The sequence below is a fragment of the Xenopus tropicalis genome, chromosome 9 (genome assembly GCF_000004195.4).
Source record: "Xenopus tropicalis strain Nigerian chromosome 9, UCB_Xtro_10.0, whole genome shotgun sequence".
Lineage (NCBI taxonomy): Eukaryota > Metazoa > Chordata > Amphibia > Anura > Pipidae > Xenopus > Xenopus tropicalis.
The window spans coordinates 63,085,016-63,112,385 of record NC_030685.2 but is presented as its reverse complement, the minus strand read 5'-3'; the positions used below and the strand labels follow the sequence as shown (position 1 = coordinate 63,112,385).

At 39.6% G+C, this 27,370-nt stretch overlaps 1 protein-coding gene across 2 annotated transcripts in view; it reads right to left on the bottom strand.

Moving 5' to 3' along the window:
• cwc22 (CWC22 homolog, spliceosome-associated protein) overlaps positions 1-27,162 on the bottom strand; it is a 53,068-nt gene extending 25,906 nt beyond the window's left edge. The window contains exons 1-13 of one of the 2 annotated variants that reach the window (XM_002932034.5): positions 26,915-27,162; positions 23,997-24,061; positions 22,466-22,591; positions 21,749-21,880; positions 21,072-21,311; positions 19,210-19,338; positions 18,504-18,672; positions 15,292-15,345; positions 13,289-13,424; positions 12,462-12,668; positions 4,770-4,832; positions 4,048-4,155; positions 2,235-2,316 (exon numbers count right to left, since the gene is read on the bottom strand). In XM_002932034.5, the coding sequence (XP_002932080.3) occupies positions 2,235-2,316; positions 4,048-4,155; positions 4,770-4,832; positions 12,462-12,668; positions 13,289-13,424; positions 15,292-15,345; positions 18,504-18,672; positions 19,210-19,338; positions 21,072-21,311; positions 21,749-21,880; positions 22,466-22,591; positions 23,997-24,061; positions 26,915-26,941 (1,538 nt within the window). In that variant the 5' untranslated portion in view covers positions 26,942-27,162. The remainder of the gene's footprint in view (positions 1-2,234; positions 2,317-4,047; positions 4,156-4,769; positions 4,833-12,461; positions 12,669-13,288; positions 13,425-15,291; positions 15,346-18,503; positions 18,673-19,209; positions 19,339-21,071; positions 21,312-21,748; positions 21,881-22,465; positions 22,592-23,996; positions 24,062-26,914) is intronic. The other variant, XM_004917743.4, reaches the window with a different exon arrangement.
• Positions 27,163-27,370: the final 208 nt, after the last annotated feature.

The window sequence follows — 27,370 nt, the reverse complement described above, 5'->3', positions numbered from 1 at the left end:
AGCTTCAAACATTGCTCTTGCCCTGTGTCTCAAATAAAGGCTTTATAATTACTGGCAAATGGACGGGGAACAGCAGAACTGCTATTTGGCCATGCATGATGTGCATTTTACATGTACTCCAGAATGAAGCAGCTATAAAATAAGCAAGTTGCTAATCTGATAAACAAGTAGTATGTACACTGCATGGCAATATAGAAACATGTACAGTCTGCAGAGTAATACTGAGCTAATTATTCATTCGAATCCACCTTTGTTTCTTGTAAGAATTGCAAACCATGATTGCCTAGCTACTGATAAGCAGGCTGGCTTCTAACACATGGGACACGCTTTTAGGACTCTGGCACACGGGGAGATTAGAAAATGTAAGTTGCTGGTGGGATGGCACACAATGAGCAGGCGATTTCGGCAAATCGCCGAAGTTGCCTCGCGAGGCATTTTCGGCGATTTGCCGAAATTGTGCCGCCGCGTGTGCCATCCCACCGGCGACTTACATTTTCGCCGGTGGGGTGGCAACTGATAGCAACTCGGGGAGATTTGTCGCGGGCGACTAATCTCCCCATGTGCCAGAGCCCTTAGGGATGTGGCACACGCTGAGATTAGTCACCGCGACAAATCTCCCCAATATGACATCCCACCAGCGAGAATGTAGATCGCCGGTGGGATGGCATATGCGGCGCCAGCGATTTAACGAAATTGCCTCGGGAGGCAACTTCCGTGATCACAGCACCACGTATGCCATCCTACCGGCGATTTACATTCTCGCCGGTGGGACGTCATATTGGGGAGATTTGTCGCGGTGACTAATTTCCCCTTGTGCCACAGCCCTTAACCTGTTTTTTTATAAAAACGCTTCTAAAAATCCTATAGGAATGAACAGAAAGTGGGTGAGTTTTTATGTATTAGGCTGCAAACTCACATTTTGATCAATCTGCCCCTAAAACATAAAAGCCTGGTGAGTTTAAACTTTCACTTATTGATAAATACACTTCTAAAAATCCCATAGGAATGAATAGAACTTGGATGAGTTGTATTAAAGGAGAAGGAAAGGCTAGTAAAGATGATCAGAAGCCAAACAGGAAGAAAAACCGCTGAGCTGGGTAAAGAGGATTCCCATAATGCATCGCTCCTGCACAGACACTAAAACCAGCACTGTAGGCGCACGCGCATGTTCCTCTTATGTGAGCGCTCACAAACAGGAGTGCTCCCCTTCCCACAGACCCTCTCTTCACTACCACTACGAGCGGGCACCAATAGCAAGTGTCTGGTTGCTATGGTGACGCGCTGTATAAAAAGTGGATGCATCGGCGAGCCGGGGCCATAATGAGAGGACGCAGCCGGTCACAGAAGGACGCAGTAGGCGGGTGCTGGGGGGTTGTGGGGTAGACGCAGAAGGACGCAGCAAGGGGGTGTGGGGGGGGGAAGCGGGGAGACACAGCAGGCGGGTGCTGGGAGGGGGGGAACTGCAGGGAGAATGCTGGAGGATGTTGGGGACGCATGCACAGTAGAGACGGTGAGGGAAAGGAAATGGGCATCCCTTATTAAAGATGGCGGCGCCGTTCACTGAAACGAGTATGTAGTAAGTGTATAAATCTTTCATTAGGCAAGCCAGAAATATAGCGTTTTTACATAGCAATAGTAGTACTATTGAATAGTGTGCTTAATAGATTTTGACTTTCCTTGTCCTTTAAGCTTTAAACTTTTTTTTTTTTGTACATTTTCAAAAATCTGCACCTTAGACTTGCAAACGAACAACTTTTTAATGAACCAGGCAGGGCCCTACAAGCCAAAAGAGTCTTATCTGTTTCATGCCATCAAATCTTTTACGATAATGAATTCCAAAAGAGGCTGCACTGCGTAACCTCTGGCCCCCCTAGCTGCAATACTTGCTTCTCCCTTACAATAAAGAGACAGATCTAGCTTCATGGTCACTTTGCCTTTCATTAGGTTGAGATGGCTTAAAACTGTATCAAAGGTCACGAGTTTAGCAGAAAACGGGCAAAGGAATGTTATTTCTGTAGTTTATAGCCGTTTCTGCCAAATAAAACAGCACCAAAAAACAGAATTTTTTATGAGTTTATCCTGCACAGTTTTTAGTTTTTAACCCTAACAAGGTATTTTTCCCCAGTATAGGCATTTATGCCATGGCAAATGCATACACTTTAAAGACTAAAAGCCAAGGACACTACTATAAGAAATGCAATTAAATATTTGCATTTAGAGAAAGATAAACTTACCTTGACTGGATTGCCAAATATATCGTCCGCCGGAAAGCAACCAAGTTAATTTCAGTTTTGTCATGAATTGTCATTTTCTCTCCTAGAAATGAATGAAATGTTCATTGTGCAAACTGTATAGTAATCACTTGCTTAAATATTGGTATAAAATCGGGACTATGCACGCTGCATAATCAATTGCAGAGTTGTTCAGACTATCATTCCGGAATGCATAAATGCAATAAGGGAATCAGCAAAGGAAAAACAAATCTGCAAGTCTAACTACAGCCACTTTTATAATACATTGCAAGCACTAAAGATAACCCAGATCTGAGGCACTAACAGAATTGCTGACTATAAAGCAGTCAGTGCATTTAATAATTATATAAAACGTTATTTCTCACCCTCAGTACAATCCATTCCCTGCAACAATCATTTTCAGCGTCTCAATTTAATTTTAAAGATTGGCATGGAAAACTGTACTCAAGGGATGGTCAAACACAGATTTCAACATACCATAGCCCTTACTTCTGCATACTATTATTCACTAGTTAAGGCAGCAGCTGTGGGACAGTAAATGGTGCTCACAAGAATATGATCTACAATCATTTAAAAATACTTTCCACTCTCTCATTTGTCAAAAATTTATTTAATTTAGATCCAGTATTAGCTTGTGAGTTACTGAGGCTTACATGAATGGCCACAAGTTTATTAACAGTCAACTATTGTTTCCCTGTCGATTGTTTTACAGTGTCTTATCTAAATTTTAAGATTTAAGGTTAATGATAAAATTGAGGAATATTGGCCTAGAACATAATATTTGTACTTGGATAGAGAACTGGCTGAAGGATAGATTACAGAGAGTGGTGGTAAATGGAACATTCTGTACAAGTACATTAGAGGGGATTATAGGCAGGTAGGGGATGTTGTTTTTTCCCATAAAAACGATCAGCGCACCAGAGGCCCCCCCCTCATGGTGAGGGCAGTGAGGTTGGGTAATGCCCTTCCTAGTGATGTTGTGATGGCAGATTCTGTTAATGCCTATAAGAGAGGATGACTCTATGAACAAGCATAGTATTCAAGGCTATTGTGATACTAAAATCTACAGTTAGTATTGATGTTGGTATATTTAGTTTATGTATGCGAGTTATAGATAGGTCAGTAAAGGTTTGTGTGTGCTGGGTTCACTTGGAAGGGTTGAACTTGATGGTCTTTTTTAACCTGATGTAACAATGCACAGTCTAAAAGTATATAGGTCCCAGGTCCAGACTGAAATAAACCTTTTTTTTATTTGATGGTGGGGATTTAAAAAAGGAAAGAAAATTAAAGGCCACAACATTCAGCAACATCTTAAAAGAGAAAATGTATTTTTTTATTAAATACATTTTTTTTTTATAATGAATGAGGCAATTTCAAAAGTTTAGCCAAAAAGTAAAAAAATCTGTGCAGCTTCCAGGGGCACTAGGCAGTAGACAGGGGTCTCCTCAAGAAGACTAATCAAAATGATACTGGTTTAAATGCTTATGTGCAGTCTTGAAACTAAAAATCAAACAGCAAGTCAAATAAGAGGTTTTTATATATGCAAGACCTATTTTACAGGAGGTACTAATGAAATGTTGCACATAAAAGATGGAGGCTTGAATTCCAAAAATGTTATCACTTCTGTAATCAAATACAATATAAAAGTAGCTCAGGGGAATAAAAGACACCTGTATTCATACTTCCAGATTCAGTGACCAGTCCATGAAGTGCTTTTGGCCCGAAATGATTCTTAGCTGTGATGAGCACATACATGATCTCCTGCAGTTGCCATTTACAAGTACAGAGAACTAACCTTCTTCTCCAGCTTCTCCGCCATCCTCCTCCTCCTCTTCACTGTCATCTTCACTGCCCTCATTAGCATCCTCGCCTTCAGAATCACTGTCTCCTTCATCAAGAATTTCTGAGACATGGAATATATGTATGAATGACAAAAATAGAACATTTGAAGAGGATTCGCATCTAAGCCTACACATCTGTTCCTCAGATTTAACTGAGCAATATAATGCCACAAAACCACAATATGGTGGCTAAAAATCAGTGAAGATGGGCAATTTGTTGCATTTAAATTAAAACACAAATGCACAATGTATTTCTAGGGTTAAGAAGGCTCATTTCAGTTTGTGATTGATAAAGTTCTTACATTACTTCAGCAAAAAATGGATTCTTGAAAACTAAAAAAGAAAGTTTATATAGATCTATTTTAATCTTTAAAAAAAATCATTCATTTCAGTAAGCTAAAACAGATCCATTTCAGTAAACAAGTATCAACACATTATTGGTAGAGATTTAATGCTTTGGCCTTTTACGGACACATGTATTACAACGAGGGCGTTGATCTCAACTAAATTACATTACATAAGTATGTTAAAGAGGAAAAAATTATGTGCGTAGGCAAAACAGCGGGTAATAAGACTAACAGAGTGTAGAGTACATTTGTGTTTTAGTATCGTAAAGTCCCATATGTTACAATAGCCTTTGACTACTAGTTAATAGCACATTAATAATAACACTCACCTTTTTTAATGGTCTTGTATTTCTCTTCATTTTCGAGAAAATCTGGATCCATCTTGAAAACATCTGTAACAGAAGTATATGATGAATATTAAAATGGCTTAAATGGTACATAACAGTTCTAAGGCACATATGTACATATAAAAAATAAAAGTTTTAGGAAAAATCATATCATACCAAAATAAACAACTGGTACAATATCTATTATCCGGAATGAATAAAATGTGGGCTCAGGAGTCCTTTTGTAATTTGGAGAACCATGCCTTAAAGGGAATCTGTCACCCAGACATAAAAAGCTGCGTAATAAAAGTCCTTTTCAAATTAATGGAGAAGGGAAGGCTAAGTCACTTGGGGGTGCCAAAATGTTAGGCACCCCCAAGTGATTTTAATCGCTTACCTTTTACCCCGGGCTGGTGCCCTTGTTACGAGAAAACCGCACCAGCCCGGGTAGCTGCAGCGAGCGTCTCCTCTTCCTTCTGTCGTCAAAATCCCGGCACATGCGCTGTAGAGTGAAAAGCCGACTTTTTTTTGTTTAAGTTTGGATTTTCACTCTACTGCGCATGCGCAAGCCCGCAAAGAAGGAAGAGGAGACCACGCTTGCAGCTAAATGGCAAATGTATTTTGGAGCATTGTGGATAATTAGTTCCCAGAACATAGACGAGCCTGTATAAGCAAAGGCTCCATTAAACATTGCATCCATAAAGCACCAATACAAGGAACAAGTAATATTACGGAAGGCAATAGTTACAGGAGAAAGTGCACTAAAATATATTATTTACTGGGTAAACGCTCAATTTTAGACGTGCAGACTTTGCCAGTATAAGAGCATCTCTGCAATGTGTCAACTGGGAAAGGCTTTTCATGGGGTTAGACACAGAAGGAAAATGGAACATCTTTAAAACATTGCTTTGCAGGTATACACAACAGTATATTCCCCTTGTAAGTAAGGAGAGGCATCGCAAAGCGAAACCTTTATGGCTGAATAAAAGAGTTAGGGTCGAGGTTGGTAATAAAAAACGTGCTTTTAAAGCATTCAAGTTAGCTGGGACAGCGGAAACTTTCATCAGGTACAAGGAAGCAAATAAAGCATGCAAAAAAGCTATCAGACAATCTAAAATAGAGATGGAAAGGGATATTGCAGCTAGGAGTAAAAAAAATCCAAAATTATTTTTTAATTATGTGAACAGTAAAAAAAATGAAGCAAGAAGGGGTGGGAACTTTATTATCACGGGGGGTACGTTGGTTGATGAGAACGGGGAAAAAGCAGAAATTTTGAACTCTTATTTTTCATCTGTCTATACATCTGAGGAGCCAGATAATGAAGGCTTTCCTTTTAATATACCCAGTTCTAGTAATTTAGCTACTGACGCGTGGGTTACTCAGGAGGAAATTCAAAAGAGACTTGAACATGTAAAGGTAAACAAAGGTCCAGGACCGGATGGGATCCATCCCAGGGTATTAAATGAGCTGAGCGCTGTGATTGCCAAGCCTCTTCACATAATTTTTCAGGATTCGTTGAGGTTTGGCATGGTGCCGAGAGACTGGCGAATTGCTAATGTGGTGCCGTTATTTAAAAAGCGATGTCGTTCTCAGCCTGAAAACTATAGGCCTGTTAGTCTGACATCAGTAGTAGGAAAGCTTCTGGAAGGGGTAATAAGGGATAGGATAGTTGAATACATTGCAGTTCACAATACTATTAGTTTGTGCCAGCATGGTTTAATGCGTAACAGATCTTGCCAGACTAATTTAGTCGCCTTTTATGAGGAGGTGAGCAGGAACCTTGATGCTGGAATGGCAGTTGATGTCATCTACCGTATATACTCGAATATAAGCCGATCCGAGTATAAGCCGAGGTACCTAATTTTACCTAAGGAAACTGGAAAAACGTATTGACTCGAGTATAAGCCTAGGGTGGGAAATGCAGCCGCTACTAAGTTTCAATAATCAAATTATTTAATAAAATTTCCATGTCAGCATCCAGATAGGGGTCGTGGTTAGGTATAAGTTGCAGCATGGGCCCCACCTCATTGAATTTTTCTTCCCCCCCCCACAATATACACAGCAGTATCTATTCTGACCATATAGTAACCATGAATATTACTTTTGCCCTATAGGGCAGTACCCATTCTGCCCCACACAGTGCTCTCTCTAAGCCCATATTGCACCAAACATTACATACAGTCACCTGAATACATTGTCCAATAGTTAAAGTTTCTAAGTTACCCCATTTATTCTGACCAGCAGGACACACACTGCCCCAATAAAGTGCTCAGCAGTAGCCACTCTTTAGGACGACCAGACATGCAAACTCGTGCCCATGGTGTGTACAGCTGGTAACTTTGAGAGGGTGCAGAGGGTACTGCTTGCTGGGTTGTTTGGGTTGAGAATGGCTACTGCTAGCCATTACTCCCACTCCCTTACTAGCAGTACCATTCTCAACCCAAACAACCCACCAAGCAGTACCCTCTGCACCCTCTCAAAGTTACCAGCTGTGCACACCATGGGCACATTTCGGCCAAAGGGAACACGCTGTGCCCCTGACATTGCCCACACGCTGGCCCCAGTAATAGTCCTTATATCGCGCCTAACAAGCGAACGCTGACCCAATGCAATGGCCACAAGCGGGCGCCGTACCTGCCCTATACATCGAGCAGCGAGCACGGTACCTGGCCCTATACACCGAGCAGCGGGGCACTGACCTGTTGGATTTCCGCAGGAAACTAAACAGAACAAGCGGCTCTCTACCGCGTCTCACAGTCCAGCCAAGGATCCAAAGTGAAAGCTCCGGGAAAGTCAGGCGAGGGGCGGCGCGCTATGACGGCACACGGGGGGGCGGGGCGGTGCGCGCGTCAGACCATGGGATACGCCGGTGGGACAGGGATGCCGGTTGGACACAGATGCGCCGGTAGGACACAAGTAGGACTCGAGTATAAGCCGAGGATTCCTTTTTTAGCACATTTTGAGTGCTGGAAAACTCGGCTTATACTCGAGTATATACGGTACTTAGATTTTGCTAAAGCGTTTGATACAGTACCTCACAGAAGGTTAATGATCAAATTGAGGAATATTGGGCTAGAACATAATATTTGTAATTGGATAGAGAACTGGCTGAAGGATAGATTACAAAGAGTGGTGGTAAATGGAACATTTTCTAATTGGACCAGTGTGGTTAGTGGAGTACCGCAGGGATCAGTCCTTGGTCCTTTGCTTTTTAACTTGTTTATTAATGACCTGGAGGGGGGCATAGACAGTACTGTTTCTATTTTTGCTGATGACACTAAATTGTGCAAAACTATAAGTTCCATGCAGGATGCTGCTGCTTTGCAGAGCGATTTGACAAAATTGGAAAACTGGGCAGCAAACTGGGAAATGAGGTTCAATGTTGACAAGTGCAAAGTTATGCATTTTGGTAGAAATAATATAAACGCGAACTATCTACTGAATGGTAGTGTGTTGGGGGTATCCTTAATGGAGAAGGATCTAGGGGTTTTTGTAGATCACAAGTTGTCTAATTCCAGGCAGTGTCATTCTGTGGCTACTAAAGCAAATAAAGTGCTGTCTTGTATAAAAAAGGGCATTGACTCAAGGGATGAAAACATATTTTTGCCTCTTTATAGGTCCCTGGTAAGGCCTCACCTTGAGTGTGCAGTGCAGTTTTGGGATCCAGTCCTTAAGAAGGATATTAATGAGCTGGAGAGAGTGCAGAGACTGCAACTAAACTGGTAAAGGGGATGGGAGATTTAAGCTATGAGGTTAGACTGTCGAGGTTGGGGTTGTTTTCTCTGGAAAAGAGGCGCTTGCGAGGGGACATGATTACTCTGTACAAGTACATTAGAGGGGATTATAGGCAGATGGGGGATGTTCTTTTTTCCCATAAAAACAATCAACGCACCAGAGGCCCCCCCTTTAGATTAGAGGAACGGAGCTTCCATTTGAAGCAGCGTAGATGGTTTTTCACGGTGAGGGCAGTGAGGCTGTGGAATGCCCTTCCTAGTGATGTGGTAATGGCAGACTCTGTTAATGCCTTTAAGAGGGGCCTGGATGAGTTTTTGAACAAGCAGAATATCCAAGGCTATTGTGATACTAATATCTACAGTTAGTATTACTGGTTGTATATATAGTTTATGTATGTGAGTGTATAGATTGGTTAGTATAGGTTGTGTGCTGGGTTTACTCGGATGGGTTGAACTTGATGGACAATGGTCTTTTTTCAACCCTATGTAACTATGTAACCAACAAATAAGAATCACTGCAATTTGAGAGAAATAAACACTATATATGGTTAATAATTATTTGTGCTAATGGTTTTAATTTCCTTTCATTTACAAATGTGACAGTGCCATATTTGGTGGCTGACACTAATGCCTTCCCTCACACACATTAACAAGAGCCTATGTACATGACATCACACAAGTGAAATATTAAGCCCCCTGTTCTTACCTCTACTTATCTGCATAAAATAAGTAATATCTGTCACTGTCAGACTGGGCATCTAGGGCTCACCAAAGAACCAGACATGTAGACAGGGCTCAATGAAATAGGCATTGTACAGACAAATGTTAATAACAATAACAACAACATATGGTGAACCTAACAATGGCCTAATGGGAATTTTATTTTGCTGGGGACCATAATTCAAATTATGTTTTTTTTTATTCGGCAAAAACATATTTTTGGGATTGACATGCCCTTTGAAGGAAAAGGTAAGGTAAAAACTAAGTAAGCTTTATCAGAAAGGTCTATGTAAATACAGCCATGCAGTAATGCTGCCCCGAGTCCTCTACCAAAAGAAACACAGGATTTCTTGTCTCCTTTTTTGTAAACATGTTGTTAGGGCATCTGACTTCCTCTCTCAGAAGAATCCTTCATTCCTGGGGTGAGAGTCTGCTCCACTCTCCTGATCCCCCATCCCATAAGAATTCATAAAACTATCTCCCCCTCCCTTAGGAATGTGTGATCTGAGCTATAACAGCTAGACTGCAAACAGGAAGCTATGAACACCAAGCTAAATTGGCAGCTGCAATCCCAGAAAGCTTCTAGGGCTCTTTACTAAGGTATGATCTGTTCTGCAGAATAAATATATTGTTCTAGGTGGCACTAATGTGGTAAATCTATTGGCAGTAAAATGCCAAAATGACCAAACTTCTCCTTTAAGTTACAGGGTTATCCTACAGAGCTTTTAGCCATAACATAAAGGTGAGCTCGTAAACGACAAACTTTATTATTGTATTAGTCTATATAAGCACATCCTTTGATGATGATGATGATGATGATGATAAGAACTTGGGCAAACAAGACGCTAAAATGTATTTAACATAATTTATGATTATAGATCTAGTGATCTCACTATATAAACTTTTCTCTGGAAGATTCCGTGGAACAAAAGAGAAAGAAGCAGTGCATACCTATTCATACCATAAACAAGCAATGGGAAACCCCTGGCTATATAAGACAAGAATGTCACGATTATTCCAAAACAAAGTTGGAAGTCTTTTCATGACAAAGAAAAATACACCTGGGGAAGGAAATTGCCACTCATTATCATGGGAAATAATGTGACGATTCTTTCCAGTAAGTTGTCAAGAATTTTCCAGCAAAACATTGTGTAGATAAAATATAGAAAATTTTAAAAAGTGATATTAATCCATTAATAATACAAGCCATGGAGTAGGACTGTGTAGAGCCAGAAAACAAATTCTATGTATGTAGGAAGTGGCACTGCTGGAGCAATATGGAGGAGCCGATTTATCAAACACGTATTATTTCACCAAAGGCTACTGCTTGGTTAAAAAAAAAAAAAAAAAAAGAAATGCTGCTTTCAGATTTACGAAGCTCTTTTCCATGTTAGAACAAATTATTTTAGTGCAGGAAAGAACCCATCTGAATCGCTCAATTCAGACTCAATAAATATTATTTCTGCAAGTTTCTCAGCCTACAGCAGTTTAAAACATTGGCAGTAGCTGTGCCAAGAAAAAAAAGGCAGAATTAAAAATATTTTATGCAACTGTAAAGGCAAAACTTGTGACTTGTGGAGCTGGCACCCTGTTACCTCACATGCATCAATGTATGTTGTACGTATATTTCTATAAAGAGGGACCTGTAGATTTTTTAAACCTGCCCGACCGATATCTGGCCGATTTCAGGCCAGATATCGGTTGGGCAGGCCCGTCGGTAGTGCCCATACACGGGCCAATTAGCTGCCGAATCGGTCCAAGGGACAGATATCGGCAGCAAGAATCGGCCGGTGTATGGGCACCTTAAGGCTCCTGACCTTGATATCTGCCCCCTTCCCAAGCTCATTCCTTCCTCTCTCCTCTCCCTTTCCTTCTATGAAAGGGACTGTTTTATCTCTGGGTTGTTAAGATTAAAAATGCAAAATAAAATCTATAAAATAAATTAGCTTTTAGTATAAAGTAGACATTGATACTCTAAGATAATTTGCAATTGGTCATGTTTTATTCTTTGTTTTTTTCAGTTATTAAGCTTTTTGTGCAGCAGCTCCCTAGTTTGCTATTTCAACAGCTATCTGGTTGCTAGGGTGCAATTTACCCTAGCAACCAGGCAGTTGTTTGAACAAGATTTGGGAAATAAGCATAGAAGAGGATCTGCATAAAAAGATTAGTAATAAAAATTTAATTAAAATTGTAGCCTCACAGAGCAATATATTTTATTTAGCAGCCAGGGACAGTGATTCCCATTTATAAGCTGAAAAAAGTCAGTCAGAACAGAAAGGCAAATGATTAACAACAAATATATTAAAAATAATGGAAACTAATTGCAAAGTTGCTAGGAATGGGGCATTCTATAACATACTAAAAGTTTAAAAGATGAACAACTCCTTTATTTAACTTAGAAATCAATTGAATGAAAACACACTTTCAAATGACATTCAGTATTACCAAATATCAGCAAGGGAATCAAACATAAGAAGTTGATATAAACACGTCATAGAATTACAGTAAAAATAATAATTCCATCAAGAACATTCTATTTTGCTGAATACAGAATACAATAAAAGTATCTATACATATCTCTATCTATCTAGCTATAAATAACAAGTAAGCAATTGCTGTTTAAGTAATACAACTAAGAACATTTTTTTAATCCACAAACTGCCATAGACATTGACAAGGATATCTATATCTCTATATATCTGTATATATTGATTACTGTGACCACTGAGGTATTGCACTACTGTCTCAGGAGACAGAGTGCAAACATATAGGCTTGTATAACATAGACAAATGCCTTCCAATAGGATGCTCAAACCAAAGCTCACATTTCAGCTCCTTCATCTTACCAGTCCTCTCAAGAGAGATATGGAGGGGGAAGGGTTAAAAAAACAGACCAACATACTGAGTCCCCAGTGGTAGTAAATCTCAAACACATTTCTCTAACTCACTGTGCCAATTACTTAGCCTTATACTGATTCAAACAAACATATTAGCAACAAAGGAGTCTGAATCAAAGAGCATACGCTTTTGTTGTTTCTACTTTAGTGTACAACATAGACTCACTTGAAACAGTCATGCCCATAGCAGAATCAGCACTATGGGATGCCAAAACATGATCACAGAAAGGACCTAATGCCTTTGACAGATGCCTTGCAGGCCCTTCATTAGCAATTAAGTCAGTTTAGTTTTGTTACAACTCAGAAAGAAAAGTGGAGAGTTAAAATAGAACATCAACACTTACTGAGCACATCCTCTGGGTTGTAATCGTCCTCTAAGGGAAGCATGTGTGTAAATTGGTCTTCCTCCTCCACTAGGTCCAGGCCGTCTGGGATTACCGGATGATCTTTAAAACCATCCTTTCGAACAGCAAACATGACTTCAATCATATACTGAACGCGCTTATCGATTTCTGACTCGTGCAGGATGTTACGAAGACGCTCAAATATGGCTGAAGGGAATAACATAAAATGTATATATCTTCAGACAAACTTGCAAACATTCTTTTTACAATAGACACATATGTATTTTTATAATTTATCACACAAAAATATTACTACTGTGCTTAGTGCTTATAACAAGCCAAGGGCACATTTTGCATCTTTTATATGTAATCAAATATTACTGTTATTAATAGATGAGGTAGAAGTCAGCACAAAGCTACGAGGGATCATAGGCTATTTTTATGCAGGGGAAGGAGTATCAAATCCAGCCCCTGCTCTTTCCCATTGATGCTCCAATACCCATTTCTAGGCCAGGAGTGGCTAATACAGGTGTTTTGCATTACAGTCAATGAAAGGGGCAAATTTGGGCACTAGTTGCAAGCTTTCATCTTAAAAGTCCCCTTGGCATGGAGTCTATGCAGGTAAAAAGAAAAGTTAAGGGATGATTTAGCAACACCCATCATTTTCCTTCCATAATGAACAACACTGAACCAAGGTAGAAGATTCTAATGTTGATTCAAGTGTGCCATTAGTCTAAGGCTATAGGTTACCCTGTTCCTAGCATTAACATTAATAATGATAGCACTGTTCCTTTGAACATCAAAGGCTCTACACACAGAACACATACCATTTATACCACGGGGTGTTACTTGCGTTAGCTTAAGTCCACTTTCCTTTAAAAAGCCAATAGAGACTTCAACGCTGTCATCCGTAGGTCTTTCCAGCAGCAGAGTCAGCATTTCCAAAGCCAATACCTCATGGGCCTGCAGAAACCACAAAGTGACAGTTCTTACACAGAAATGGATTTTTAATTCACCAGAGAAGTGTATTAATAAAATATATTTAAACAGCTCTCTGAATATTTACATTACAGATCTGTGTTTCATTACATACTTTTAGGTGACAAAAAGGACACTTTATAAAAGGCCAAAATGGGGAATACAGGCATCAGTTTTAATCTTAGTAGCTTTACGAACACTCTTGGTTTTGCACCAGCAAAATAAATTAAATCATGACCTATCATTACGATAACCATTGTAGATATATAGTAGATTTTATCACCAACTTCAAAGTGCAAAGTTATCATTCTTAAACATCTATTAGAGTTTTATTAGCTCTTTAAAGGGGTAGTTCACCTTTAAGTTAACTTTTAGTATGTTATTGAATGGCGAGCACTTTTCAATTGGTCTTCATTTTTTTAAATTTTTTAATAGTTGCTTTCCTCTTTTAACTCTTTCCAGATTTCAAAATGGGGTCACTGACCCCAGAAGCCAAAAAACTATTGTTCTTTTATTACTTTTTTTTCTATTCAGACACCCTCGTATTCATATTCCAGTTTCTCAATCAAACCACTGCCTGGTCTCTAGCTTAATTTGGACCCTAGCAACCATATAGCTGCTAAAATTCCAAACTGGAGAGTTGCTGGATATAAAGATAAATATTTAAAAACACAAAGAATAAAAAAAATTAAGAGCAACTGCAAATTGTTTCACAACAGCACTCTCTACAGGGATCCACAACTTTTTTTTTTTACTTGTGGGCCACACCCAGATGTAAAAAGTGTTGGCGAGCCACACAAGCATGAAAAAGGTTCTTTGGGGATGCCAAATTGGGCTGTGATTGGCTATTTGGTAGCCCCATATAGACTGCTGACCTACAGAAGGCTCTGCTTGGAGTAAAACTGTCTGAGAATTAAAAATTGGCTCCTAATTTATGGTCACTTGGAGCAACATGTTGCTCACCAGCCACTGGCTGGGGGATACTGCTCTACATATCCAAACCTAATATAAAGGTGAAAAACCCCTTTAAAGGCACAACATGCCATTGATCAAAATGAGTTTAATGAACATTACTTGTGCTGAATATATGTTTTGCCTATTGCTGTTAAAGGAACAGTAACACCAAAAATGAAAGTGTATTAAAATATTTAAAATATAATGTACTGTTACCCTGCACAGGTAAAGTTGTGTATTTGCTAAAGTAACAGTACTATAATTTATATAAATAAGCTGCTGTGTAGCCACGGGGACAGCCATTCAACCTGGAAAAAAGGAGAAAAGGCACAGGTTACATAGCAGATAACAGATAAGTTCTGTAGAATACAATAGTGTTTTATCTGTTATCTGCTATGTGCCTGTGCCTTTTCGCCTTTGAATGGCTGCCCCCATGGCTACACAGCAGCTTTATTTATATAAACTATAGTAGTCTTTCTGAGGCAAACACACCAGCTGTACCAGCACAGGGCAACAGTACATAATATCATAATTATTTTTATACACTTTCATTTTTTGTTGTTACTGTTCCTTTAAGTAATGTTTTTTTTGTTATTTCTTGAGCAAAACAGGGCAAACACATGGTATAAGCTTCCCACATGATTACTGTACAATAGTTTATCAGATAAGGAATGCAACGGTACTTCCCACCCCTGCATAATGGTCTTCTGCTTACCAGTGAGACTAAACAATTACAACATAGGTGCAGAGAGGGGATTGTTCGTATAGAGTTTTTCATCTCTACTTTAACTCATCTGATTACAGGGATGTTACTAAGGGGTATATTTATCATGTAAAAAGTGGAGTACAACATTACCGGCTATGTTGCTCATAGCAAATAATCACATTGAAAACTTACCACGTTTTGGTTGATAAGATGGGCAACAAACTTTGAAGCGGTCAAGCAAAGTTGCTACAGAAAAAAAAAAAAAAATACAGCAAAATGAAGGCGTAAATCTTACAATAAGCTACATACAGACACTACAATAGCAGCTATGCACTGATAAAGCATACGGATAATTTTTCATTAATACACTACTGACAGAACCTGCAGAGATGATTATCATTTGCTGATGACTCACTAACAACTTATGCAATGCTAATTATTTAAAGCAGCGCTGATTAGGACTTAACTGATTTAAGAAATGTTGTTATATTCCCCATTGCAAGCTATAATTTGCATAAAAATTGCACCATGGTAAGTTCACACTATTTCAAAGTCTTTTTTCTATAAAGAAACTACAAGCATAGATTCTGAAATCTGTCCTCCTGGCCACTGAATGTGCAGGATGCATGTCTATTTAACTATCAAACAAAGTCATACAAAGTTGTAAAAAAATCAATAGAAAAACAAGCATAAAATGGATAAAAGCACAAACGACAGTGTGCATTAGGCTGACCCTACACCGATGACAAAATTTCCAATCATGCAGAATTTTTATTGGTCTCTAAAAGGGTATATTTGTGGTGTAATAACTCCATGGTGTTATTTGGATAATACATCATCTGACATCCTTTTTTGCCTTCTGGGACCGTCTAACAGCGATATAAACGTTGCATAAATATTTCTAAAAGTGCATGAAAGTACACCTAAAAAAAGAAATGCAGAAGGCATTTAAACCAACTGTGCATGTGAGCAAGAGGAGGGTCATGTTATTATATACCTTTATTAGAGGGAGGGGGGGGTTACAGGGGCCCTAGCTGCCCCATTTATGCCTTAAAACAGTGCTGTCCAACTGGCGGCCCGCGACCCCCCTCTGTGTGGCCCCCCACCTGTCTGGCTGCTTTGATGGCTTTGTAAGCTCTAAGTGGTATCAGTACTGTGATTAACTGCCCCCCTGCATGGTTCTCACCTCAGATTCAGGCTGTAATCCCCCTGTATTGTTTAAATATGTAATCCCCTGTGTTGTTCACATCTTTTAATCTCTGCATTGTTCACCCCCTGCAGTGTTCACACCTCAGGCTCAGGCTGTAATCACCCCCATTGTTCCCCTGTTCACACCTCAGGAGCAGTAGAAACCCACAAATAATCCCTGCACACTACAAAAAGAACATATACTGAGGTGGTACTGCAATTAAAAAGTTTTTTAATATATAGTTATTGTACAGACTGTAGGAGCAGTGCCAGCATTGTGTCACTGTAGGATGCCTGTGTGTGCCATACACACAGGCATCATAGGGCAAGCAGAGTATGGCACACACAGGCCAAGTATGGCACAAATCAGCCAAAAATGGCAAACACAGTGAAAGTATGGCACACGCAGGCAGGGTAGGGAAGGCAGAGTATGGCACACACAGGCAGGGTAGGGCAGGCAGAGTATGGCACAAACCAGCCAAGAATGGCACACACAGTGAAAGTATGGCACACACAGTGAAAGTATGGCACACAGGCAGGGTAGGGAAGGCAGAGTATGGCACACACAGGCAGGGTAGGGAAGGCAGAGTATGGCACACACAGACAGGGTAGGGCAGGCAGAGTATGGCACACACAGGCAGGGTAGTGAAGGCAGAGTATGGCACACACAGGCAGGGTAGGGCAGGCAGAGTATGGCAGGTTTTTGCTGTACTACAACCATTAATATGGGTATGGTCATGTGATAACACGGGTGTGGTTTCAAGTGGGTGCGGTTTCAAAAAGGGGAGGGGTCAAAACTGGCTTCCATTATCGGCCCTCCACCACGTACGTCGGAAAAATTCCGGCCCTCGGTACAACAGAAGTTGGACAGCACTGCCTTAAAAGAATACTGTCACGGGAAAACAAGTTTTTTTCAAAACGCATCAGTTAATAGAGCTTCTCCTGCAGAACCCATCAGTTTTTCAAAAACACAAAGCAGATTTAGTTATATTTCATTTTGAAATTTCACATGGGGCTTGCCATATTCTTCATTTCCTAAGGTACCACAGCCAAGTAACCTGTGCTCTGATAAACTTCAGTCACAGTTTACTGCTGCGCTGCAAGTTGGAGTGATATCACCCCCCTCCCAGCAGCTGATCAGCAAAACAATGGGAAGGTAGCGAGATAGCAGCTCCCAGTAGATAACAGAATAGCACTCAATAGTAGTTACTCCCAGTTACACGGGAGTAGGAGAATCAATAGGTTACCTGAAAGCTAATGTGTACCACTGGCTCCTTCTGAAAGCTCAAACTCAGGCACAATGCACTGAGATGCTGCCTACACACCAATATTACTAAAAAAATAAATTTGTTGGTTCAAAAATAAAATTGTACAAGGTTATGGGATCCCCAGTTCCACTGGACCCAAAAATATGCCTACTGGCTATTATCGAACACCTCTATCCCAATATATATATATATATATATATATATAAATTGGGATAGAGGTGTTCGATAATAGCCAGTAGGCATATTTTTGGGTCCAGTGGAACTGGGGATCCCATAACCTTGTACAATTTTATTTTTGAACCAACAAATTTATTTTTTTAGTAATATTGGTGTGTAGGCAGCATCTCAGTGCATTGTGCCTGAGAACAGCAATAGCCAAATTCCTTTATTTGTCCCACAAACACATAACAAGTAAATGGTTATCTACACAACCCCAACCCTAAACGGTTGGAGGGCCCTTGTAAACCAAACACTCCCTCACAGAGAAATTACCTATAAAAACAGGAGATACCCGGACAAATATGGAAAACTATGGGGCCCATATATATGTATATAAAAAATGATATACAACTGAAAGTCTAGACAAACTTGAAACTATTACTGCAAAAGAACTACAACTCAGCCATCAACCCTGTTATTTTTATTTGTAAACTCAATAAAATGTTGAATCAAAAAATAAAATAAAATTGTAAATGGCAGAGTGAATTATTTTCTATGTATGAATTAGAAATAAAAAGTATGCTATAAAAATCATGACAGTATCCCTTCAATGTAGTTTTAATGATGTGGCTTTGGTAGTTATTTGAACAAGCCCCATAAGTGAGCCACAGTTGTTATTGCCGGTGTGTCCCTGGCCTTAGTGTTGCTAGGATAAGAGTGTTGGAATATCAGAACAAAACTGTTAGGATTTTTTTTAAAAAAAAAAAAACAAACATTCACTTGAGCTACCTTGTCATTTCTCCTGTAGCCCTTGCGGAAATTCAGGATCAGTCTTTTTAAAATGAGTTCTCCAATGTTAGGAAACTTTGAGTTGATGATTGCAACCAACGCTGAATAGACATGAGTAAAGATAGGGGAGGCACTTTGAGCTTGCAGCACAGATCTAGAGATAAGACCTCTGAAAGAAACAATACATTTGTAAGAGTAGTGCTTCTGGAAGCAACCAAGAGACAAACTTGCCATTCTCAAAAAATCTCATCATAATGGTCCTTCAATCTAATCCCTCCTGCTATGGGGTCCCACTGGTGGGAAAGCCCCAAAATTTTGGAACTACAGATCAAGTAATTTGAATTTACTGTTAGTGAATATCCAGCATTTACTGATCTTATCTACTGCAGATATTATAGGAATCCTTTCCTTACAGCCAGTAAAAAAAAAGTTTGCTGTCCCTAATAGGAACGCTGGTATATAAATATGCCACACATACACTTTCGGTTTTGATACTCAGCAGAAATTCTCCTTCCAGGTCTGTATACATGAGCAAGCTTGAAAAGTTAAAAAAATCCATAGCTATATTAATTTAGGCCTTAAGATCACTTCTGTGCTATTGTCAAGAACTTCAGTAAAAGCTGAACTAATTTTACATTTAGATTGTAAGAATTTTTAGCTGGTCAAGAGAATGAATTTGCAGGAACGAAAGAATGCAGAGACTCACCTTCCACGAACAATATTTTCTTGAAGCAACTCTTGGATGATATTCCCAATATTGGAGACGTTCACTTTGTTAACAAGACCATTGATTGACTTTTTTAAAGCTTCCCAGCTCATTCTCTGAAAGGCCAAACTGTCAAAAAAATAAAGATCTAATCAAAATGTCATATTTTTTTTCTGATACGGATTCTTTAGTGCTAAAAGTTGCGTCTTTTTCAAGATTTACTTTGCAACAAAACTGCAACAATTATAAAAGACAATACGCCATATAAAACTTGTGGTGATCACATTGAAGTCAGTGGTAGTCCCTTCCCTGTAAGAACACTCTTTGGGTTAGAGGTTTTTGGATTTTTGAATCTGGTTTTTGTGCGACAATTTGAAAAAGGTGAAGTTATCAGGCAACAAGTGGAAAAATGAGATGTATTTGTGACTTTTCTATTACTTTATCCTGCACGTGCTTTTTCAGATTTTCGTGGAAATGAGTATTTGAATTCTCAAAAAGAAAAAACAGTTTTAAGAAATCTGCCTCTTAATGATTTTAGGGCAGGGGTCAATGGGGAGATAAATCACTTACCTTTGCTGCATCCTGCATCTTCATATTTCAGATATCTGCACCTACACTTTGCTGTTAATCTAATCTTTCTTAATATGTTTTAGATAAGGCTAATGCCAGAGTTCTATAGCAGAACTATAACTATTTGTAAAAGAAAACAATCACACACTTCAGAATAAGGTCTAAGAATCACAATACAGAGCACTATCATGATGTACGCACTGTACTGCATGACTTTATATTACATATGCTAAATATTTTTTTTAAACCGGACTTTAAATGTAAGGCAAATAAGGAAGCTGCTGCACAGTGCCAGGTTCAGTTTACAAACTCTCTGTAAAAGCCCAACCTGTTTAAAACATCATCCAACAAAAAGTAAATACAGCATTGTAACTAAGTAATTGTAACTGCCAAGAAAATTGGTCTTCAGATAACATAAGCTGCAGGGTCCTAAATTTTTGGAGCAGGTTGCATTCGTAATAGTAGTTTGGAGAATTACTAGAAACATATTTTGCTTTAACTGTAATGGCCATAAATTAACTTGTCACACAAATATAAAAAAAACTACTTAAAGGAGAAGGAAAGGCTAATAAAGAGTTTATCTCAAGCTGCAGGCATACCTTCAGTTGTCTCAATAGTGCCCTTAAGTCTCCCCACATTTATCCTGTGATTAGATGATCAGAAGCCTCATAGGAAAAAAAAAACCCACTGAGCTCTGTAAAGAAAGTTCCCATAATCCACGCTCCTGCACCGAGACAGGTGTACATGTGCAGTTAGTAAGACTATGAGGAACCTTCTTGCTGATTGGCTCAGATCACAAATTCCTAAGGGGGGGGGGGGGGATTCTTAGCATTCTTGAGGGAGGGGAGAGAAGAGAGAGCTGTGTGTCTCTGGCACAGGAAAACAAAGAGGCAAGAAACCCTGTTTCTTTTGACAGAGAACTCAGTACAGCGTTTCTGTGGGTGCTTATGGCTGTATTTAGACTTTCTGATAAAGCTTACTTAGTTTTTACCTTTCCTTCTAATTTAAGCAGATTTTCATGACAAATATAGATAACTTTTCATAAGTGTCATTCTAAAGTACAGCTACACACTACAAGCATCCTGGGAGATTTTTATTATCCTGGCACAGGGATAATACACAGGGATAACCACCTTTCATTCACTGAGAAACCCATTATATACAATATAGTTTTCCTGATTCAATGTATAAAGGGGGTGGGGCTAAGGCAGAGGGAAGCACCATATTACAAAACATCTTTTCCAAATCTGTACCGGACCATTTATACAGTGTTGGTTCTCAGTTCTACATACCTGCTCTTATCTGTGATCTGTTCTTGCATCATACGTAGCCTTGCAGGAGGGATGTAAGCACCACCAGTGCGAGTGAGGATTGGATCTAATTCTTCTTTCTTTTTCTTAGCAGGAGGTTCAGGTTGGCTTTGCTCTTCTGTACGCTCTTCACTTCTTCTTGTAGGTGGAGATCTCCTTCTTGCAGGTGGGGATCTCCTTTCAGTGTCTCTGTCTTGGTCATTTCGCCTTCTCTCTCGCTCTCTTAAAAAAAAGAGAATCAAATATATAACTATCATTACATGTACTACACACTAATCATTTAGGGGAAAAAGATTTGTTTGGTTTTTAGTAAGAAAAATTTAAGTGAATTCAAAGAAGAATTCAACCTGCTGTAATTCCTTTTTGTCGATATATATATATTTTTTTTTTATAAAGGGTTATACATAGTATTTTGTCTAAAACTGCTCATTCAGTGTGCATTGGTATATATAAATTGTATGATTTTGTCTGGTTTTCCCTGTTTGGGGCAAAAATATAAATAAATTAGCTCTGCACCTGGAACCTAATAATATTCCCTTATTGGAATGCTCTCTATATCTTTAGTAGCATATTACTTATCCCATTTAAAAATCCCAAAATCTCCTTTCATTTTTATTGTACTGCAATAACATGTTAAGTAACAACTGTAAATGTCTTGCCTGTTATCCTCTGATCTATCGTATCTCCCATTCCTAGACCGATCGCCATATCGATCTCGGTCAGAGTAACCTCTGCTACGGTCATTGTAACCTCTGTCCTGAGGGGATGAGGACCTCTCTCTTTCTCGACGCCTGCAACAATTATAAATGCATATACAAAAAATATTGAGTAATAATGTGCATAAACCTGTATAGAAATAGAAATATGTAAAACCTTGAATAATGTGCATAATACAATAACATTATATTAAAGGAGAAGGAAAGGCTAAGTCACTTGGGGGTGCCAAAATGTTAGGCACCCCCAAGTGACTTAGATCGCTTACCTTGTACCCCGGGCTGGTGCCCCTGTTAGGAGAAAAATGCACCAGCCCAGGGTACCTGTAGGAAGCGCTTCCTCCTTCCTTTTTCTTCTGCCGGCGAAATCCGTTGGCCGGCGCATGCGCAGTAGAGTGAAAAGCCGACTTTCTTGTTTAAGTTCGGCTTTTCACTCTACTGCGCATGCGCGCGCAAGTGAATAGGAAGGAGGAAGCGCTCGCTGCTACCCCGGGCTGGTGCTGTTCTCTCCGTATAGGGGCACCAGCCCGGGGTAAAAGGTAAGCGATCTAAGTCACTTGGGGGTGCCTAACATTTTTGCAGCCCCAAGTGACTTAGCCTTTCCTTCTCCTTTAAGGATAATCTCTGCCTGATTCTAAAAAGCTGCTACTGAACTAGACTTGCCTTGATTCATCTGATCTGTCATGTCGTCCATTCCTTGATCGATCTTCATATCGGTCCCTATCAGAGTAGCCCCTGGCGCGATTAGTATATCCCCTGTCCCGTGGAGAAGGAGACCTTTCTTGACTACTGAAAACAAAAGAGGGTAGAAAATATATGTACAGAGGCCAATTGCTTCACAAGTGTAATGTGACATACCATGATGTTTGAGGGGGTATAAACCTGCCTTTATCAGTTCCTTGCATGGCATTGATTTTTGGGGGTATGCTCACACCTTTACTTTCCCACTAATCTGGATCCTTGACCTGGATATATGTCAGGTTGCTGCACCGCCACATATATAGGAGGAATGTGCAGAGACATTAAGGAAGTATTGAATAGAAAGTATCTGGCTGCCCTGCTTGTGTGCCTGAGGCATAGAGGCAGAACAGGCAATATACATTTGACAGCTCAAATTTTTAAATACATTTATACCAAGTATGGAAGTTTTAATTAAAAAAAAAAAAAAAAGTTTGTGTTTCATGATTAATTAAGTACTTTTATAATATAGATTTTTATGTGTGGGTGACAAATATCCTTTAAAGGAATGCAAGTTTATGGGCAACTTGCTGAATAAGCACAAATAATTTTCTGCATTACTACAGTTAAAAGGGGCAATAATTATGTTCCTCTGAGTCTTTTTGCATATGTGATGTGTGTCATACGCCATGTGTGCCAATAGGATTAAGGCACGACCCTGAGTTTTAGGCTTTGTGGCCCTGTAGAGTCAAAAGATTATCATTTGTAAATATCCCATACATGTCTGCATTGGTTCATATTAGGGCTGGGCGATATACCGTTTAATACCGAATACCGGTGTTTTTTTTTAAAAACTATATTTATTTTTCAGATACCGCAATACCGGGGTGTCAGGGTACTCACCCGTGCGGCCTGGTCTCGAGCGCCTCCTTGCGTGCGTGCGCACGTACATGTCAAAGCGTGCACGTCCGTGACGCGCTGACGGCGCCGGTTCTGCGCATGCGTGGGGGGTATTTAAAGCTATCAAGCGCCTCCTCCTGTGCCATGTTGTCTGCGGCCTTGCCTGGGAAACTAAGCCTGCCTGATTTACCTTACGACTTTCTGTTGCCGATCCTTCGCTTGCCTGACTCTGATTTTAAATACTGCAGTAATTATTCTCTAATTTATTAGGAAATGGGGTTAACGCCTAATCATGCATGGAAAAAAAAATACCGTCAAATACCGTGACACCGATATAATTTTGAAAAATACCGTGATATAAATTTTTGGTCATACCGCCCAGCTCTAGTTCATATATGTAAAACGGATGTTTTTGCTTAGAATTTGCACTTTTAATTTAAAAGATATTTAATGTATGATGAAATCCAAATACACTAGAGGCCCAAGTTGCTTCATAATTTAAAAAAGGTTCCTACTGCTTATTTTAGAAACAATATTTGAGTTCACCAACACCATACGTTCAATTTCAGTTGTAAATTGAGTAGCAAAAGTAGTTACAAGCACTTTGCATTCTTACCTGTCCTCTGATGAGGAACTTCTTTCAGAAGAGCTACGAGTATCTACTTTGTCATAATTAGCACCCTGAAAAATTCAGAAAGAATATTACATTCGAAATACAAGCACAACAAACTAGTCCCTTATAAACAAGAGCTATGAACAGTCCCAATGCAGGAAGGCCAGAAATGATACATTGTACATTGTTGATACATTGTACTTAAACTTGTCATGAAATGTGGAAAACAATACAGGTATAGGATTCATAATTTAAAAACCCATTATCCGGATAGCATTGAATTAGGGGAATGGCCGGTTTTAATGAAATAATTTAAATTTTTAAAAATGATTCCCTTTTTCTCTGTAATAATAAAACAGTACTTTGTACTTGATTCCACCTAAGATATAATTACCCCTTATTGGAGGCAAAACAATCCTATTGCGTTTATTTAACATTTAAATGATTATTAGCATACAAAAAATAAGTAAACCTTTTTTTTCCCCCTCTCTCTCTAAATAAGACTCTATACAGCCCCAGTATAACATCCCTTTCTTTCTGCACTCAGTCCGATGCAGATTCTGTATCACAAGAAGCTCAACCTAAGATTAGGAAGTATCTGAGAGAGCTGAGGTTGAGCTGTTTGTGATACAGAGTCTGCAACAGACAAAGTCATTTTAGGGGCTTTTAAGATAAAAGGCTTACTTCCCCTTTAAGGGTATGGAGATCCAAATTACAGAAATATCCTTTATCAAGAAAACCCCAGATCCTGAGCATTCTGGATAAAAGGGTCCCATACCTGTACATCAGATGTTGTTCTGCTGCAACCACCAAATTCAAGGGGTATCTCTGTGCATATAACTTGTGTCTGCCCTTCTGTCTATTGCTCAGGGAGTAGAAGAGAATCCCTTCACATGCACAGCCAAGCCACTAGTCTGTCCCAAAGCCTGCCAACTAGTTATAAACTTCTACTCTTTTTGTGAGCTATAGATTGCTTCTTTCTATCTCGGGTCTTCATCTACAGAATCCCTACACTCTCCAATAGTGGCCCTGCTCTTCAATACCTGTATATTTTATATTACGTCAAGATTCTAAATACATATATCTGTTTGTGACCGATGTATTTGCCATTTTTATTCCAGAAAATGGCAGATAACCTGACCAGAGTTATCTCCAGCCAAAAAGTATCATTTTTTGCACTAAGAAAATGCAATAACAGGCAACATTGAAGCATAAATGTATCATTTTCATGGGTTTTATCATTAAAACGTTATTTGGAAAGGAAGCAAGAAGCAAGTTTTTTACCTCTTTCTGTTTTCTGACTCTTATAACAATTTGTCAGGTCTCCTTCAGTTCTGTAAATCAGGTGGCTTGCAACATTGTTTTGGGAGTCAGAGCCAGGAGTGAATAGGATGCACCAGCCAAACAGTTACTGATTTTAATAGCAAATACATTTACATAAAAACAGTAACATCACTGACACATTTTAATGAATGTATATTGGAACGTTGCTTAGTATTACATTTGAATACTGTGCTTGCCTGGTGCCTCTTGTAAAAGCTGCAGGCTGCTGTTGTATGACAAACTTCCCTGTGTAAACAAACTCATAATAAATAATCTCTAACACAAGGCCCAGCAGTTTTTGAAACCAGAATCTGCTGCTGCTGCTGGCAGGTGTAACTCAACAAAAGCTGGCAAGTCACATAGAACATCCTGCTCTGACTTAAAGGCCCTTAAATTAACTCCCAAGATGAAGTATACAATGAAAGTGATACACATTGTTGATTTTCTGTGGTTTCAGAGTCATTTAGCCTTTACTAGGGATGCCAGTATTTTGGGATTCGGCAGCCTACAGCAGTGTGAAGACTATAGTGACATCACTAAAATCTCTCTCCCCTTCCTGTAGGTGCCAGCGGCAGCCTTCCTATTCTCTGAGCATGTGTGTAACTTGATCCTGTCTCCTGTTCTGAGCTACACATGCCCACCAGCCAATCAGAAGTGGATCTGCCGGGGGGGGGGAGGGAATGAAACACATGTGCAGTATGATGCAAGGAGGGAAAGGAAGGGGAAATAGGGATGGCTGCCTGTTCTAGAAAATATGAGTAAGTGTAACCAAGTAAATATTTGATTAGGTGAGCCAAAAGTGTGGCGTTTTTACTAAACAATAGGACTACTGGGCAGTATGCTTTTTAAATTTTGACTTGCATTCTCCTTTAATGTCAATCAGAGGCATAATGTATGGTGTGTCAGGAGGCACTGCCTGCATCAGGACCCGCTCTGCAAGCGCTAGATTTATGCAGAGAGAAGAAACCCTGGGGAGTAAGTGCTCTGTAAAGGGACTTACTTGGGTAATAAATAAAATGTTTCCCCGTTTATGCATGGGTAGTTTGGTTCCCTCCCACACTCCAAGAACATACAGCAGGTTAACGGGGTCTCGATAAAATTATTAGGCATGAATTGATAGGGACCTTAGATTGTAAGCTTCTCTGGGGCAGTGACTAATGTGAATACTGCATTATATGTCAAGCGCAGAGGAATGCCTGTGCTATATAAGTAAATAATACATTAATGGCATGGGGCACTGTGGGCAGAAAAAAAACATGGAGCTTTGACCCCCCCCCCCTCTGTCTTTTTTTTTATACAATTTTTCCACCTTTATTAACTGTAGAGACGTCAACCAGTTCCCTGTCATAAGGAAGATAATGATCCTCTGGGAATTTAGTTCCGGCATAGTTTGGACTAAATATCCCGAACTCAAATGTTATGACCCTCAAGGCATTGGGCTGAGTGCCCCACATAAGTTGCTGAACTATAGCTCCCTTGATCCTCAGCGTTAGAGGTTACTGCAAGTTGTAATTTTCCATTCGCTATAGGATCTCAAGCTGAAAGTCCAGGATAAAGCCACTCTGTAACCATAAGGTAAATGTAAGCAGAAAACTTACTTTGACTTGGGCCACGCTACTCTTCATGATACCAAGCTGCCCCCTCCAAAGCTTCTCGGGGAGATCGGAAAATGTAAAGACTTAGAATAAACAACCGCTTGTTGGTCACCGCCACCCAAATCAAATTACATAAAGAACAATCCCGCTTATTGGATTAAACGCACAGTGTTCTATTTACAATACCGCTCACACTGCACGACATAATACACTTCCGGTTTCCCAGCATTCTCTATTCTAGCCAGCGCACAGTGATATGTACGGGAGCCGAGACAGGACAAACGGGACTAAGAGTCGCAAGGAGAAGCTAAAATAGCAGCGTTGGCTGTAATAAGCGGTGTAGCTATATTGCAGTCCTTTACATTTAATCATTTACACAAATAGGCCCTTCTTCCTAGGTACCAGTGTATTTAAAATTAAAGGGACTTTAAACCGCTAAATATTTTTTGTTTAATAAGA